The sequence below is a fragment of the Pleurodeles waltl genome, chromosome 5 (genome assembly GCF_031143425.1).
Source record: "Pleurodeles waltl isolate 20211129_DDA chromosome 5, aPleWal1.hap1.20221129, whole genome shotgun sequence".
NCBI classification, from domain to species: domain Eukaryota; kingdom Metazoa; phylum Chordata; class Amphibia; order Caudata; family Salamandridae; genus Pleurodeles; species Pleurodeles waltl.
In genome coordinates, this window is record NC_090444.1 from 1,797,742,518 (window position 1) to 1,797,760,842 (window position 18,325).

Consider the following 18,325-nt stretch of genomic DNA (forward strand, 5'->3'; position numbering starts at 1 on the left):
GCACGCCATCCCACTCCGTTGCATTCCACTTCATCACAATCCACCCCACTACAATAAAATCCACCCCAGTCCAAACCACCCCACTCACATCAATGTACCTCAATCTAACCCACCCCAATCCACCTCACTCTAACCCGATCCAACCCAGTCCCACTCCAATTCAACCCACTTTAAAAAATCCAACCCACCCCAATCCATTCTACCCCACTCAATTCAATCCACCCCACTCTAACCCAAGTCACACCACTCCAATGAACCCCCCACTCCAATTTATCACAATCCAGTCCAGTTCATCTAATTCAGTCCAACTCAATCCAACCAACCCAACTCCAATCCATCCAACCCTATCCCACTCCAATCCATCCCAGTTAAAAAAAAAAAAAGAAAAAAAAATTAAACAAATTCACCCCGCTCCAATTGACAACTCCAATCTACCCAACCCACCTCACCCCAATCAACCCCTCTACCCCAATTCAGTCCAACCCATGTCATAACATTCTACACCATGCCACTCCACCCCAATTCAATCCACCCCACTAACTCCAATTCAATCCACTCCAATTCAATCTAACCCAGTGCAATCCAAGCTACAATCCATCCCACCCTAATTCAACCCATTTCACTCCAGTCCAACTGACCACAATCCACCCCACACCAATACAATCCGCCCCACCTCAGTGCACCCCAATCCAATTCAAACCACTCCAATCCATCCAACTCCAATCTACTCCACACTAATCCAGTCCACCCCACTCCAATTCACCCCATTCCAATTCAGTCCACCCCAATCCAATCTAACATGACGCCACTGAACTCTACTTCCCTCTACTCCACTATATTGCCTCCTCCTCCACTCCACTCCCCCCTACTCTACGACACTATACTCCAACAACTCCAGTGTGCAACCCTCGACTCACCCCACTCCAGTCTACTCCCCCTACTCCACTTTACAGCAGTCTACGACACTCCATGCCACTAACTTTTACCCAAGCTGAACAACAGCCACAGTGGTGTACAACATGGCTAAAACACATGGCAGAGCCAAAAGCTCTTGCATAGGCGAGACTTTTACAAATGTTTGTTTCCAATGTTGCTTTAGACTTCGAGGACAGAACACCGTTTGCTGTTAAAGTTTTTTCGATATATAAGGTGGCGATGTAGTAAAATAACTTAGAAACATCACATCCTTCAAAACTGTGAGATCCGGGGGAGAATGGATATTGTGGTATTCAATAGAAGAGTATATTAATGTATGTGTAATATTATAACCACTGGTTTTCTTCTTAGGTACATTGTAAGCAATGTCCATTTCCTTTCCCTCGTAGGAAACACATGTCTAAATATAGATGTGAGATAAACTTTGTTTTGGGAAGGGGCTTAGCAACAATAATTTAATACCAGTTCTCGTAAAATGTTTAATTTATGAACTGCTTTTTTTTAACCAATTATTTTTTGTATCACATTAATTCTCAAACGTCCCTTTCTCCCGCTACATGCTAAACACGTGCACACTAGCTTGTCACCAAAAATCATATCTGCAGCAGCCATTTCTATAGCGATCTTCCTCATGGAAACTTAGAATCAGGCTCACGACTACCGCAATATAACAGCAACCGTGATTGCACTGTGTTGTGTCATAAACATGACAGTTGCAGCTCTTGCTTTTCTGGAAAGAAAAAGCACTGGCGACCAACTGAACACATTGACTGTGGCAACACACGAGGCAGGTACCCCGGAAGTCAGTGACATACCCTATGGTTCACTCATTTGTAGCTGAGAATAACTCGCCTCCATTGACATCCTCCCAAACCAGGGTGGCCATAAATGGAAGCACTGCGCTTGATCCAGCATTTAATAGTTAATCCAGCATTAGAAGCATCAAACAGCCAAATATATATATATTTTATTCAATAAAACTTTTTTTCTGTACATCATATAAGCAGAGATGTTAAAACATTTAGATAGCTCTGCATTACAAAATGTAAACAACAGACAGCGTAAGAATGTACAAAATGGAGGAAAGGTGCTGGTCCTCCACAGGAGGCAGAGGAAGGACAGAATCTGGGGGTGGTGAGGGGGCAAGCGGGAGGGCTAGGTACTGCTCACAAACTATGGGATACCAACACGGCTCAGTGCTACCACAGCAATGAGGGTGAGCTCCTTGGTAGAGAAAAATACTACACTGAAATCGGGGTGTCTTTCTGTTGGGATGAAAGCACCGGAGGCTGTTGGCCATCAGCAAGCACCACCTTGATAAAAACATGCACTGACGAATGGCCATAACATTAGGCAGCACCAGTCCCAAATCACATGACCCGAGGTGGCTTTCGATGAGTGATATGGTGATCAATACTTACTGGTGAAGCATCCACCAAGGCAGGCTCTGAAATGTAAATACACTGTTGGGACTTGATGGGGAGCGGGTGGGGCGGAAACATACTGGCATGTCACTCACTCGTGCATACACTCACTTCTACATCCACACATAGCCACAAACTGATTAACAGTGCGAATGTGAAAAGTTCTGCACACCTGCGAGCTGCCTTATCAATGCTAATAACTGTGTTCCAATGTAAAACTAATCCAGTCCAGTGCAACTATCCCTGCCTTCCTGGTAGCAAGGTCGGGGTAGGGGGCCTCTACATACATTTTGAACTTCCGGACACTAGAATGAAAACTGGAAATTAAAGAAACTAAAATTGCAGGTTCCTTTGAAAAATAAACCATTAGCTAAAGGATTGCTCAGCAATTTGCATCATTTGCACCACATCGGTTGCCAGCATACGAAAATGATCCACTTCTTAAGCTAAAAGAACCCAGGGCGCAGGCATATGCCATTGGTGTGGTCTCAGGATTACAAGCCCAGAGAAAGTAAAATTAACAACAGCTCGTTGTTCAGCCCACTCAGTGGTAAACAAAACAATTAAATTCCGGGTGAATGTCTTCTTGACTTAAGAGTGCAGCTGAAAACCAAGAAAATCTTTTCACGCTTATTTTAAAGGCAGACATGCACATATTTAAACACACAGTGTACATGATATGAGGTAAGGGCAATTACTTCTAGACCAAATTGGTCTAGAACCTTCTGTTAAGAGGCCTTCTTAGGGCCTAATTACAAGTATAGATTTTACTTTACACACCTGGTGTGTTATTTATCAGTGTGATAATGACAGATAACACCTATTACAAGTCTGTGGGGGAATACCATGCAGATTTAGGGGTTTAAAGCAAAATGCTTTAATGCAAAATGTGCATGATACACTAAATACTGTATGCCACCACCCCTTTAATTTCAGAAAGTTTGACCTGACGAAATCGAACAAGGGGAGAATTATTTAACGTAGCCGCTAATTATCGGATCTTCAAACTCGTAATTCCAATCCATGCATAAATAGGGGTTTACCCATGTGTTGGATTAGAACAAGCATCTCATAGTCGGGGCCTTAGTGAGTAACACCATTGGATAACGACTGGAGAAGTGAACACCTGGGATGGTAGATCTCTGCAGGCTGGTCAGAGGGGGTAGGCACACAAAGGTATATTACTCAGCTCCCCAAGGGATGTGAACAGAACTGGGGCAGTGGAAGGTGTTTGAAATGTACCACTAGAAGGAAGAAACAGTCAGGAAGAGTAGGTCCAACTGTACGATGATCAGACTCCTGTAACAGCATCATGGCGAGGAAGGTGGCCAATGAGCAACACAGGGTTGCTTTGCAGGAGTCAGAGTTAGCAGAAGTGATACAAGCAGATCCATGTGCAAATGACTGGATGATGTAAGAGGACCCAACAGATGAGTAAGAGTTTGAATCCCCTGGTAGTGGCCTGGCAGAGAACAGTCTTCACTGGCTGGGACGGTACACGGCAGAAAGAGCAACAAAAACTGGGCAGAGATGGTCAGACGGTGACGGATGAATAAGATACAGAGAAGTACCACACCGAGCACCTCAGAAGAGAAAGTGGAAAGAAAAAAAAGAAAAAAAACTGGCTAAAAAAGGGGCATGAAGAGATGAGACTAGTATACAAGGGAGATAAAGGCTGTACATTTACTGGGTAGAGTGTTGAATAGAAAGAAAAGTGGGTAGAGCAGTCAACAGGTTTAAAAGGGATTGTTAAAGAAAGCAGGAAGGGGGAAAGAAAGTAAATATGTTAGGAGTCAGTGGTCCGAACCACGTCAACTGAAAGGAAGGTGGAAATCAGCAGCAGGTATAATGGCAGAAAACAAGTATTCAATAAATGGGACCTTATGTGCTGATGACACAAAGGAAGATTCACTGCAATCCCAGCACATGAGGTGCAACAGCCACAGCTTATAAGGTAGATGCTAAGAGTACGGGGCAGAAAAAGTTAGAAGTCACCACCCCATACAGGTTGAATTTCACATCTGGAAGGTGCTCTGTAAAATGAGGGCGACCATGGTGTGGAAAGGAGGAGGCATTTGTAAACTCATCTATACTGCAAACAGGGACCATGAGAAGTAGACAGGTAGAGAGAGAAATGGGAAAGGCAGGAAGTAGGAGGAGATAGGAATAAGGAGACAACCCCTATTCCCAAAAAAAGGAAGAATCTGATGGCTCTTGGATAATGATTGCAGATCTACAGACAACTCTAACACAACAGTCATCAAACATTGCAAAAGGCATAATGGGAGTATCCGCAGACCTGGATACTGTGGTGCACACAAACACTGAAAGCTCCACATTGAGACAATGAAAGGCCAAAGCACTGCCCACAAGGGCCGCTGGCAACAGGCAGTCGGTCCAAACCACGCTACGAGTAAAAGAGCACATGTAAAATCCTTCACTTAAGAGAACGGAAAGGCAAATTACCCTTCAAATTAAAAAGAAAATACAACGCTGTGCGGTGTGCTTTGGGTTAAGAAAAAAGCTAAAACATCCTCAGGTCTTTCTTTTTAACTAAACGAAAACAGGGGAAGGGTGTGGGCTTGGGCCAATGCCGTTGAGTCTTTTCAGAAGGTGCAGGGAGATGCTAGTCAGAAGAGGGTCACATCAGGTGATCTCGGAGGCGGTTCAGCCCCTCACATGGACAATTCATGATGGTGAACTCTGCACACGCAACAAAGGAGGTGGGACTGGGCTACAATAGCTCTCACTTGTGTGGGAGTCGTAGCCCAATCACGGGACAATGATGGAGTCACAGCTCGGCTCTCCATTCCAGCTTTCAGTCACCGTCTCATCCGGTCCCTCAGGGCGGCGTGGTGATGGGCCGCAGGTTGGTGACGTGTCCAATGCCCTTGGTGACGCCCTCTCGGAACAGCAGCTTGGTGCCAATCTTCAGGTACTCTGGATGCTTGAAGAATCGGAACCGCACAACCGCTTTCTCTCCAGTTCGAAGCTTGTCCTGCGAAAGAGAAAACAAGGTTTTCCTTATTGCACAATAAACAAAACGCTCTTATGCATGGTTTTCAACTGCAGCTTAAAGTAAAAGGTACTCGCTGCAAACTTTGGCAGTTAGTCCTTCAGACCCTTTAGTACTATGCATGCGTCCGGGTCCTGCAGCAGTTGCTCTAGCAGTGCAAGGACATAAAACCCATTTTTTGAAGCCTGGAATCTCTGCCCCTTCACTTCCTTTCAGTTTCTCACAACCAAATGTTGCTTTCTGCAAGTGAGTGCGGACAGGAGCCTTGGTGAGTCTTTAAGACCAAGTGTCAAAGTTGCTACTCTGAGTACATTTGTGTTAATATTACATCCTTAAGACCCTTCGACGGAAGGCATGGGAAGATTCCAAAGGTGAAACCAACACATCCACCATCAAAACAAAAATGTCTTTAGTCAGGGACTAAACGGACTCATTGTTGGTCTTGGAACATATGACAGCCTAGTAAGGTTGGTGTGAAATGTGTATGAGGAGAGGTGCATGGGGGAATGCATGTTGCAGTGTGGGCGGAGTGCGTGTAGAAGGTTTGGGTCTCTCCCTGTCTTCTTGCAAAGGAAGAAAATCAATTATCTGTAATACCGGTTTTGCAGCTTAACCTCTTGTAGATTCACACGCTTTGCACAATTCCTCTTTCTAGCAGTTAGGTGCTGAAAACTCTTTTCAGCCACCATAGATATAGAGGGAGCCCTTGCATGACAAACCGTAATCCCACAATGCCCAATATGTGTCACTACTATCTTAGATTGGTTTCCCTCAGATGTCTCCCTTCCATAAACCTCCCAGAATGGGAAGCCAGGATCGTCTTGTGAATCTAGAAGAGTTTAAAGCTGCAAAGCCATAATTACATACAACTGGTTTCTTTTTCTGTATGAAATCTCTTCTAGGTTCACATCCTTTGCACAGGTTAAGTAGCAATATTACCTCCTCTGGGAGGTGGGTTAGAAGAGGGCGTGGAACCAAAGATTTGTTTTTTAGTTTTGCTTGGCCCCCTGCAACCTCTTTCACCTCTACACAGTAATGTCTTGCTAAGTTACGTTTTGAAGACCATGGGGCTGCTCAGATGTGTGAAGAGTAGTTCTCTTTTCAGATCTTGCAGTGGTCTCTGCCCATTTTTAAGCAGATCCGAGAAGATCACAATAACACACTCTCAGACTAGCTCACCAAGGAACTAGGGTAACCATGTCTCTCTGCACACTACTTCCCAGATCTACAATGATGGTGCCAGTCCCTGAAGGCTCCTACTTCAGACCCCTCACAGGAAATCCTGTGGCTTTGTGCACTACCAACTCAGCATCCACCGAGTTCAGAAGTTGCTCCGTTTTAACGAAGCGCTACACCAGAGACTCCCCATCTTCCTTTCTTTCAGAGACAGAAAGCCCAACATTATGGTCTGTTGGCTTTCAAATTGCTCCGTAGATTTTCAACCTCCACTGTCTCATGACCACCACAACATTCTATGAATTCAGTTGTACCTCTTCCCGACATGAGACACCTATCTCCACACCCAATACCCAGACTCCACAGTTGCTATTCTCCTCTCTAGTTTTCCAGTTACTTTCAGGATCAGTCATCCTTCAGATTGTAGATAAACTTTAAAGTGGCCCTCTTTCTTCTTGTCACCATTGGTCGCAGGTGCACTCAAGCTTGGCAGGTTGTCTCAAATGAGTCTCACCTTGGGTAAGATGGACAGCCCCTTTTTTCAGCCGTCCCCTCAAAAACCCTGCTAACGAATTCATGAGTCCCGATTACATGTTCAAATGTTATTCAAGCTTGATGGTGGCTGCTTGTTATAATTTGAGATAAAAAAAATAATAAAAAAAATTGCAAAATGTTTTCCTCACCTTTTGATGCTCTCAATAGTTCTTCCATCCACAAAATTCTTCAAACTCTTTCAATCCATTTGTGCTCTGAAAAATGTGTCTGCTGTCCCCACAGGAAGAGGACTGTTTGCTTAGCAGCCAGTAATAAATGAGCAGACCTTGGTTTCTATGCCAAGGGTAAACATACATGGCCCGGCAACCTAGCAGTACTACTTTTGGGTGATGCCTTGACGCTCCTCAGCAGCGTCACCTTATCGAAAGCACTTGCATGCGACACCAGGTTTTTGTGCAGAAGACATCAATGAGTTGGATGAGAGGGTAGGTGTAGGATGACTGATCTTCACAGGAGGATTGGCAGGGCACTCACACCTTCACAAGAAGATGGTGGCACCCTCACAAGGGTATGGAAGGGAATGAATCGCCTTTCATCTTCACAAGACTGACGTAGAATGACTTGGGAGAGGATGGGAGAAGACTCATACTTCCACAAGAAGACAGATGGGCTTTCACCCTCACAAGAGGAGAGGGGTAGGAGTCACTGTCAGAGCATAAATGGAGTTTGAGCAACTCACACCAGCGGGGTTGGGGGGTTGGAGGGACTCACATGGTCAGGGTCGACTCACCCTTATTGCAAGGAAGAAATGTTTAGTAGTTGATGGCAATCAGACAGCAGGTCACAAGGATCAACGAGCACGGAGTAAATATCAGAGGTAATACACAATGCTATAGGAGGGTCACTTAACCCACAGCAAAGACTCCTTCAAGTCTTTTCAGAAATGGGGGACATCAAATCAAATCATTAACATTTATAAAGCGCGCTACTCACCCGTGCGGGTCTCAAGGCGCTAGGGGAAAAAGGGGGGGGTTATCGCTGTTCGAACAGCCAGGTCTTTAGGAGTCTCCGGAAAGCGGAGTGGTCCTGGGTGGTCCTGAGGCTGGTGGGGAGGGAGTTCCAGGTCTTGGCCGCCAGGAAGGAGAAAGATCTCCCACCCGCCATGGAGCGGCGGATGCGAGGGACAGCAGCGAGTGAGAGGCCGGAGGAGGCGGGTGGGGATGTAGAAGCTGAGGCGTCTGTTGAGGTATTCCGGTCCCTTGTCGTGGAGGGCTTTGTGTGCGTGGGTGAGAAGTCGGAAGGTGATCCTTTTGCTGACTGGGAGCCAATGCAGGTGTCTCAGGTGTGCGGAGATGTGGCTGCTGCGGGGTATGTCGAGGACATAGGAGCCTCCTCTCCAAACCTAAAATTCATCCCTTCATTTGAACTTCTGAGTACACACAAGGGTCCCTAATGAGCCACTGACAGATGAGGAGCATCTTAGAAAGTGCAACCTGGCAACTAGATTGTTTAACCAGGGGCACAGATTCGGGCCTGCCCAGCTGGGGGTGCTGCACCGTACATTACAAGCAGCACATCAATGAACACTGAATAAGATGCACACAGACAAGAGTTGGCCAATGGCGCACAGACCTCAGGCCAGATAGTCCTGCAATAGAACATAATGCAGACCAGTGTGTTGACGCAGGAAACAGGCTGCACACCTATCTGCGCGCCACTAACACGTGGGCTGTTCTACTAAGGCTAGGACCCTGACAGAGCATCAAATACAGAATAGTAAGGGTCACTGCTAGACTGCAGGCCTGATACCAGAACATGAGCTGCAGGCCAGTGAGTGCCACAAGACTGCAAGCTTCGGATGAGTGAGGGTCTCACAAGTCAATAGGATGCAGATCAGGGCGCCAGAGCACGGGCTTCGCGCCGGGGCGCCAGAGCAGAGCACGGGATTCGCGCCGGGGCGCAAACTGTGCATCTGCAAACCAGAGCACAGGATTTGTGCCAGCGCGCCAGAGCACAGGATTCTGACTGCTGCCTGGCCTACCAGACAGATGCCAACGTAAAAAACCTGCAATGCCATAGTATTGAAAATACAGCACTAAACACACTTTGTAGCAAAATGACAGCTTATTATGGGAATCAAGCACCATACTTTACAAGAGGGTACGCACTTTCTTTCCTTCCTTCTCTTTTCAACCAACTTCTCCTTCCACCCCACCGAAAAAACTCCACATCCCACTGAACTCTCACCTTTCCATAAATCTCTTCGACAATTGCAGTCTGCCGCACGTTTCCAACATGCACAGTCACCTGGAACCCTTTGCGGAAGGTTGTGGCGTGGAAGAGCAGAACGATCTCTGCCTCGAAGACCGAGCAGATCGTGGGATTCATCTCCGGACTCACCATCACCATTCCCTGCAGGAGGAGAGGCACAGGAAACATCAGCACAACACACGGACACAAGGCTTTCCTTCCGCAGTAGAAGCAGTTACGTAGCAGTGCAACATCGAGGAGACCAGGTGCATTAACTTCACAGGAGGGACACAGTTACACATTAGCACAACTCACAGGACTGAGCACTGTCCCTTTACAGGAAGAGCATAGTTAGAGAGATCAAACACCGTCTTCACAGGAGCACTTAGGTACAGAGCAAAAAAAACCTAACCAATGCAGCAAACGCTTCGCCTCTACCGGAGACGCAACATCAGTGCTTAATTTGAACCAATGTCAGCCTTAATTGAGAATTAGAGCAAAAATGAATATATGGTTGCATTGGCTGGTCCTTGGACTCAGTGATTACACATTTTGTTTGTGGATAATCCAAATAGGTTTTACAATTCTGCTGCCTAAGGGTAATTAGGTTTTCAGAGCTTTGGGACGGGCACGCAGGTCCCAGCAGCGTCACTGCCTCAGCAGACATTTCAAAGGCTCGTGAACCCATTACAGCATGAAGAATGCATCAGGCTTTCACAGTTCGAAGGAAAGTTTCCCTCAAAAGTAGTAACTCCAAAATTCGTGACTGCATCTCTACCCAGGTTGCTTTCGAAGAAGATTTGTATCTGAATATCATGCAAGCCCACCTGGAATTTTACCTAAAAGGTCAAGGGAAGCAGACGTACATTAAAAAGAAGCAGAAAGGGGGAGTACCACTTTGAACTCTGCAATGCCCTTTATGTGAGAAAAGAGGAGGGCAGCCCTAGCTGAACCTAGACATGCCTGTTGACATGGTGTGTGGAACAAAAACAATTAGATCATTTAAGGGCCATTCCTGATGCTTACAGAAGATCTGTAGGTGTATTTCAAAATATATCGTTTAAAAACCCTTTCCACCTCAAGCATGTTCACTCAACTTTGCAGCAAGTACTTTTTTTTATTTCTAAATATCGATTTGTGTAGACCAAATGTGCTTAAAGAAATCAGTTGTAAGGCAGTGGGCAGTCAAGGATTCCAGTAAACGAAAGAATGGCATACCCTCTCCACTACCTCTCCCGCTCACTGAGATCCTGAAGGGTAGAGGCGTCAGGGAAGTGCTGGTGGATGGGAGAGGAGCACGCAAAGTCGTACCGCACTGCGTGAACTGTAGCTGCAACTGTAGCAGCACACACTCCGGGTGAAGAAGCTCAGCATGAAAACCCAACAGAACACCACAGCGGAAGCTCCTGCACACTGTGATCTTATCCAGCACATTTCTGTAGGAAGCTGGGTTTTGCTTGCAGCAGCTCCCCCACTTTGTGCCTGGTATTTGATGCAACTTTGACTGAAATGCACTGGGTTCCTGCTAACCAGGTCCCCGGTGCTAGTGTTCCTTCCCCAAAAACGAGGCAACTGATTCCCCCAAGGGACCAAGCCTCTAGCACATCTGTAAGTACCTAGTAAGTGATGCCACTGGTACCTAGGGCATTGGTACTAAAGAGGGTCCCCTATGAGCTCCAGCACAACTTGTGCCACTTTAAGGGACCCAGCACCAAACTCATACAGACTGCACTGCAGGCTGCGTGACAAGGTGCTCTAAAAAGTGAAAACACAACATGACACACGTGTGCTTTGTCTCCCAACACTGCCCGTAGTATTTGTAAGTCATCCCTACAGAAGACCTTACAGACCCTAAGGTGCGGTGCATTATATTACAGGTGAGGGCATAGCTGCATGAGCAGACATGACCCTGCTAGGTCTTTGTTGATTCTTAGACATATTAAGTGATCAGGGAAGCCATTTTAGGCACATGTGCTGGACACTGGTCAATACGAGTTCCCCAGCTACAGGACGGCTTCACTGCAACTAGGGATGTTTGGTATCAAACATCTCGTATTAGTAAACCCTCACTGATTCCAGTGATGGATTTAATAATACATGCACCCAGAGGGCACCTTAGAGATGTCCCCAGAAAACCTACCAACTGCTGGTGTGCTGACTGACTGGTTTCCACCAGTCTGCCACCAACAGAGGAGTTTTGAAACCCCCTCCCCCCCTCACCCCCCCCTCAAAAAGGTGGGAGCCTCTGCTCTTTGACGGCCAGGAACAAAACCTACTCTGGCAAGGGTGTTACATACCCCTCTTAACAGGATGGCCTGCAAATCTACATTACAAGGCAGGGGGGCTTCAAAAAGCCCAGAGCCTTTGGTATGCAGACCTGGCTTGCTTCAGAAGTGAGGAGATGCCAACCCTCCTGGCCAGGGCCCATTTGGCACCTTGACCGGTGGGAAAATTAGCAACGCAGGAGGCGTGCTGCACTTGCAGGCTGGACACACCTCCAGAGTGACCAGCCTGAAGTGAACACAACCTGAGGAATTTCACCATGTTGGGTCTGGTAGAATTGGGAATTCTGGGACATGGTGATGCCCACTCCCCAAAAAAAGTGGTCATCTAGGGGGCGTAGTGGCCTCAGGGCTAAGAAGCCCATTGGCTACTATCCCTTATTCCCCTTAGAACCCCTAAATTGAGTATATCAATATCAGGATTTCAGATCCTGCCCATCTGAAAGAAGAACACAGACCTGGAGAGTTGCAAAAGCAAAAATAGAACAGCAGCTGACTTGGTACCCACCCCGCTGGCCTGTCAGCGGTCTTTGACAATTGCACCAAAGACGACTTGTCCTGCAACTGCCCATGCCTCCAAAAGCCTAGGAGGACTGCCAGCCTTTCACCAAGACCCAGCAACTTATGTGGAGTAGCAGAAAAGCTCCCCTGCATCTTGCAGGCACCCCAGAAGAACTGTGAGGACTTCGGATCGCCAAAACCTGACACCGGAAAGCACCACTGCACCTGTGCCCCCTAGTTAGAGTTGCAGTGGTCCAACAATACCAGCGTGGCCCCCTGAAGAGACAAATTCCCCCCCCCCCCCCACCCCCCTTGGGTTTGCCAACTGTAGACTTCCCAACACCGCTTGCAGCCTCTTTGTCCAAGCCCCTCTCTACCGCGAGTGACCCAGTGACAAAACCAAAGCCTCAGGACACCTCTGCACCCAGCTGTCCCAGCCCAAGGAGAAGAGAACCAAATGTGCCCCTACATCCTTGAGCATCATGAGACCTGAGCCCCTTTGTTGATTCAGCCGAACTGGTCCCCCAGTCCCAGCATGCAGCATCTTTCTAGCCGGACCATTCCCGATAGGATAACATTAGGGTACCCAATGCAGAAAAGTACCTCTGGACCCAGACGCTGTAATATAGGACTGCCTTCCCATGGTACTCTCTATGATGGAGTCCTTGATGATTCAGTAACTGGAGACTGAAGCCTTGTCCTTCACCTCAGTGGTAGCTGAAGGACAAGGCTTCCTAGCTGAAAAGGCCACCAGCGACAAAAGGAGTCGGAAGCTTTTGTGACAGTAATTGTGGTTTGCTTTGATGGAGAACCACTCCATTGTTGCAGGTCTAGGGGCACCTTTCACGACTTAAACTTTGAGTGTGTTTAAGGCCAGTCAGCGGCGCACCTGAGACTGCTATATCACAAGTGAAATCAGTCTCTGACAGCAAACACAGGATACATTTCTTTGTCCTCCAAGGCTTTACATTTCAGAGTCTTACGGGGTTAGGTAAAAAGCAATTACGTACATTCTACAAGAGGGTCATCCACAAAAATGTTCTTGGAAGCCCGCAGGAGGACCACTTCAACCTGCGCAAGCCGGTCAGCTAAGTTAGTGAAAAGAAAGAAAAGGGGACAGTGGCACAGAAATACTGAAGCTTTCATCTGGCTCACTAAAATGTCCATATCTCAAGGTGAAACAGGAACATGAGGGCTTGGTCTGGAAACCCCCGGAGAAGAAATAAAGTCGCCATACTTTTAAATCTTGGAAAAATAGCGCTTCTCGTTCAAAGATTTTTCATTTGTCATGCATTAGTAAATCTGAAGGAAACAGAAGTCCTAAGCCTCAATAACTCAATAATGGCAGACAGAAACAATGAGGCAAATGTGCTAGAACATAATTGTGTTAAATGTTACGTACATTACTGCTGCAGTGTATATCCCTTTACTAGGGAAGAGAAATAGGAATAATTAAAAGCATACAAAACTACGCAAGTTTGAGGGATGGAGAAATGCTGTATTAAATCTTTTTTTTTTTTTTTTAAACAACCTTAGTAGTTACCAAGTCTTTGGACAAATCAAATTCCATCTTTTATCTTTTTATCTACCTTACGCAGCAGGGAACGATCAAATGACCCCAAAGCCAGAGTGGCAGCCTGGCCTGCCCGAAGAACGCGGCACGCCGAGCGATTTCTTTGTATGCTGCACACCTTCAAGTCCAGGAACTTTCCATTGTCTGTAGGGCCAACTACCAGGCGTTCACCCTCTCTACAGATGCCACTACACAGAAATGAGAAACACATTTTAAACCTATTTCGAAGTCAAAGTGACAGCAATAAGCTAGGAAGACAGTGACTTATCTGCTCAAGTTGTGCACTTTGTAAGGAACACAACACAGTACAATACGAAACGGATAGGACTCAGAAAAAACATTACTTACCTACGATATTCTTACATGGATCATTTCCAAAATGCTCATGCTTGCATCTTCATCGGGTACCACCCCGTAAACAATTCAAAGAATGGTCCAGTCTTTGAGCAATTTCCAATCTGTTGCAGAGCCAATAAACTTTGAAACAGCTCAGCAGTTTTCCCAAGAGTCACAATTTCATACGTCAATATACCAAAAAAGGACAACAGCAGTCTACAGCACGGCTCATCTCCCTTGCAAATGGTTGCATTTGAAAGAAAACATGTGTCTCGGGGGAGGAGTGATGCAGGCAGAATTCAAAGCACACAAGTCATTCTGCGTGAGCTTATTTAATAAAGTATAACTACACCACCTAGATTGACTATGGCAGTGACATGGAAGCTGAAGACTGAAATATGTGGTCCACGAAATATGGAACAAGTAGCAGCACTAAGGGTGGATCAACAGTTACCTGTCTGGAACACCAGCTCTCCGCCACATGTATCCGTATTAAATAAATACATACATTTTCAATCTGTCTGCTTGAAGGATCCTGGAATTCATCTTTGCAAATGGAGCTCAGTTAATACCTCCAGAAACAGAATGCAGATCTAAAGCCACTATTTCCCTTTAGCTTTTGAACAAAAAACTAAATAGCTCTGATCCTCTGGAAAGTTGAAGACAGCTTTGAAAGTAAATTGACTTTCAATGAGGAGTAAACCGTAAGATTTTTCAACAGAATTTAATTTAAACTGTTCTACAAGGTGCTCAGTCTTTCAGAGGAAAACCTATATATTGTTTATCCAGGGCAGCAGAGAAACACCACTCTCAGAATTCAGCAGTGTCAACGACCCCTCTGTTCACACAGCAACCTAGTGAAGGCAACAGCAACCCCAAAACACAAAGTCTACCTTCATTCAGTCAGTTCTTCGAGGAGGAGGATATTTTATTTAAAAAAATTAACTGAGATACCCATGATGCAGAAAAGCGTTTTGCTACAGTTAAGTAACCTTTCCTCATCCAACATGAAATCTTCATTGATATACACAACTGATCATTTACCCCATAAATGTGGTGGGAAAGCCATGAGAAACAGAAGCTAGAGAAATAGAACAAGACTGAGAATTAACTGGACACACATTTTTTCAGAGGCCTGATATAATCTTGAGACCACACCTAAACAAGATGACAGAAATATTCTTTGGCAAGTAACCCAATCTGCTTTGCAGCAAGTTACAAAGGTAAGAACCTTTAGAGAGGTACAAAAAACACAGGTAACCCTTGCGGACTATTCATATCATTTAAATCGTTTATTTTTTCAGAGCTAAATGGAATCAGATGAGTGCATAGGTATTAAGTATTTGGGAGCAGCTAGCCTGACTGCTAAATCTTCTTTCCACATCCAATATGTGAAACTAACCTTGTTCCAAAAAGAAGATAAAGGAAGGTACAAATCAAATGAAATCTTCAATCACATGGATGGAACCTAGATGGTACAAGTTATGCTAAATGGTGCGATGTGATGTTTTAATGACCTTTTCTTGGGCCAAAATCACAGACAAAAATGTATGTATGGATCTGATTAAAAAGTTCAAACCAATTGGTGTAAAACAATGATTAATACCACAGGAACCCTCCTATTTCTTATAAAGAAGCAAAAGGGAAATGAATAGCACACATAATGAGAACTTTACTGAAGAACACGACGTAGGCACGGACTCTGCTAGACAGCATGGCAGCGATCACAATAGTTCGCTGAAAGAGCTTCTGGAGGTAAAATCAACCGACGACTTCTTAGAAGTCAAAACTGCAGACATGCAAGTCTCTCCCCCAGGCAGGGTAGATAAAGTGAAAATACAGATTGAGGGAGACAGAGCGCACAATTAAAGTTATATCCTGGGAAAACGAACGTTATGTTATGACATCCTATTGGCAGAAAAAGATTGGCCACCAAAATGTGTCCATAAACTCTCACTAGGAGAAGATGTCTTCATGCCATCATTCTTGGTTCTCATTCCTGAAGAATTAAGACGCTTTATTGCAACCATGTACGATGGGACAAAGACGTGCCCAACCACGTAATGCTGGTAAGATCAGATCAACACCACTTCCACAACCACAATACCCCATTAAACATGAGGCTAAGGCACCAGTGAGAGAAACTAACACAACTTGAGTATCAAGGTGTGATAGAACCCTGCATATCAAATTAGAACAACCCTTTGTTCCCTGTAGCTAAGCCAGACCATTCATACCGAATAGTCTTACACCACAGGCATTTAAACAGTCACACATGCACATTTGCTATAAAGAATGCACATAGCACATCAATTTAGTGTGTAAAAAATACAAAACAACCTTGGACATTTCCAATGTTATTTTCTGCCCAAATATAGCACCTAAAAGCAGGTATTTCACCGCCTTCAGCCCTTTAGGCTGATAAAGGATATTTTTGCGACTCCCACAACGGAGTAACAACAGTCCTGGACTGTTTTCAGCAGGTGTAAAATCCATACTACACAACAGTGAACACAAGGCGTTGTCCTATGTAGATGACATCTACCTAACAGATGACAACTTGGTCACACACCAAAGATGGGTGGACAGCATTGTGGTGGGTTTCGCTGAAATAGGCTATAATGAAAATGTCACTTACCCAGTGTACATCTGTTCGTGGCATCAGTCGCAGTAGATTCGCATGTTCTGCAATAGCTCGCCATCTGGTGTTGGGCCGGAGTGTTACAAGTTGTTTTTCTTCGAAGAAGTCTTTCGAGTCACGGGACCGAGTGACTCCTCCTTTTGTCTCCATTGCGCATGGGCGTCGACTCCATCTTCGATTGTTTTTCCCCGCAGAGGGTGAGGTAGGAGTTGAATTGTAGTAATAGTGCCCATGCAATGGAGTGACTAAGTATGCACCTATTTAAGGTTGAGATGATACATATATAAATAATTGAAGGTAACTTCCAAACTGCTACAGGCTCCCGGGGAGGCGGGTGGGCACATGCGAATCTACTGCGACTGATGCCACGAACAGATGTACACTGGGTAAGTGACATTTTCAGTTCGATGGCATCTGTCGCTGTAGATACGCATGTTCTGCAATAGACTAGTAAGCAGTTATTTCCCCAAAAGCGGTGGATCAGCCTGTAGGAGTGGAAGTAGTCTGAAATAATGTCCTTAATACAGCTTGACCTACTGTGGCTTGTTGTGCGGATAACACGTCTACACAGTAGTGCTTGGTGAATGTGTGAGGCGTAGACCATGTGGCTGCCTTACATATTTCTTGCATTGGGATGTTTCCTAGAAAGGCCATGGTAGCACCTTTCTTTCTGGTTGAGTGTGCCCTTGGTGTAATGGGCAGCTGTCGTTTAGCTTTAAGGTAGCAGATTTGGATGCATTTAACTATCCATCTGGCTATACCTTGTTTTGAAATTGGGTTTCCTGCATGAGGTTTTTGAAATGCAATAAAGAGTTGTTTAGTCTTTCTGATGTTCTTTGTTCTGTCAATGTAATACATTAATGCTCTTTTGACATCTAATGTATGTAGTGCCCTTTCAGCTACGGTATCTGGCTGTGGAAAGAACACTGGAAGTTCCACTGTTTGATTTAGATGGAACGGTGAAATAACCTTTGGCAAAAATTTAGGATTGGTCCTTAGGACGACTTTATTTTTGTGTAGTTGTATAAAAGGTTCCTGTATAGTAAACGCCTGAATCTCGCTTACTCTTCTCAGGGAAGTAATGGCGATGAGAAATGCCACCTTCCAGGTTAGGAACTGTATGTCGCAGGAGTGCATGGGTTCAAAAGGTGGACCCATAAGTCTAGTTAGGACAACGTTTAGGTTCCATGAAGGAACAGGTGGTGTTCTTGGTGGTATAATTCTCCTAAGGCCCTCCATGAATGCTTTAATGACTGGTATTTTATATAGGGAAGTTGAATAGGTAGTCTGCAGGTATGCAGATATTGCTGCAAGGTGAATCTTAATGGAAGAGAAAGCTAGGTTAGATTTTTGTAAGTGAAGCAAGTAACCCACTACATGTTCCGGAGTTGTGTGTAATGGTTGTATTTGATTAATATGGCAGTAGCAAACAAACCTCTTCCATTTACTTGCATAGCAGTGCCTGGTGGATGGCCTTCTTGCTTGTTTTATGACTTCCATACATTCTTGGGTAAGTTGTAAGTGCCCGAATTCTAGGATTTCAGGAGCCAGATTGCTAGATTCAGCGATGCTGGATCTGGGTGTCTGATATTTTGGTTGTGCTGTGTCAACAGATCTGGCCTGTTGGGCAATTTGATGCAGGGTACCACTGATAGGTCTAGCAGCGTTGTGTACCAGGGTTGCCTTGCCCAAGTT

General features: G+C 45.3%; 1 protein-coding gene across 1 annotated transcript in view; it reads right to left on the reverse strand.

Annotated features, from left to right (window-relative positions):
* Positions 1-1,881: 1,881 nt before the first annotated feature.
* Positions 1,882-18,325, reverse strand: part of GTPBP2 (GTP binding protein 2) — a 128,356-nt gene continuing 111,912 nt past the window's right edge. Inside the window, exons 10-12 of the mRNA XM_069236245.1 lie at positions 13,670-13,841; positions 9,295-9,459; positions 1,882-5,358 (exon numbers count right to left, since the gene is read on the reverse strand). Coding sequence (XP_069092346.1) covers positions 5,203-5,358; positions 9,295-9,459; positions 13,670-13,841 — 493 coding nt within the window. The 3' untranslated portion in view covers positions 1,882-5,202. The remainder of the gene's footprint in view (positions 5,359-9,294; positions 9,460-13,669; positions 13,842-18,325) is intronic.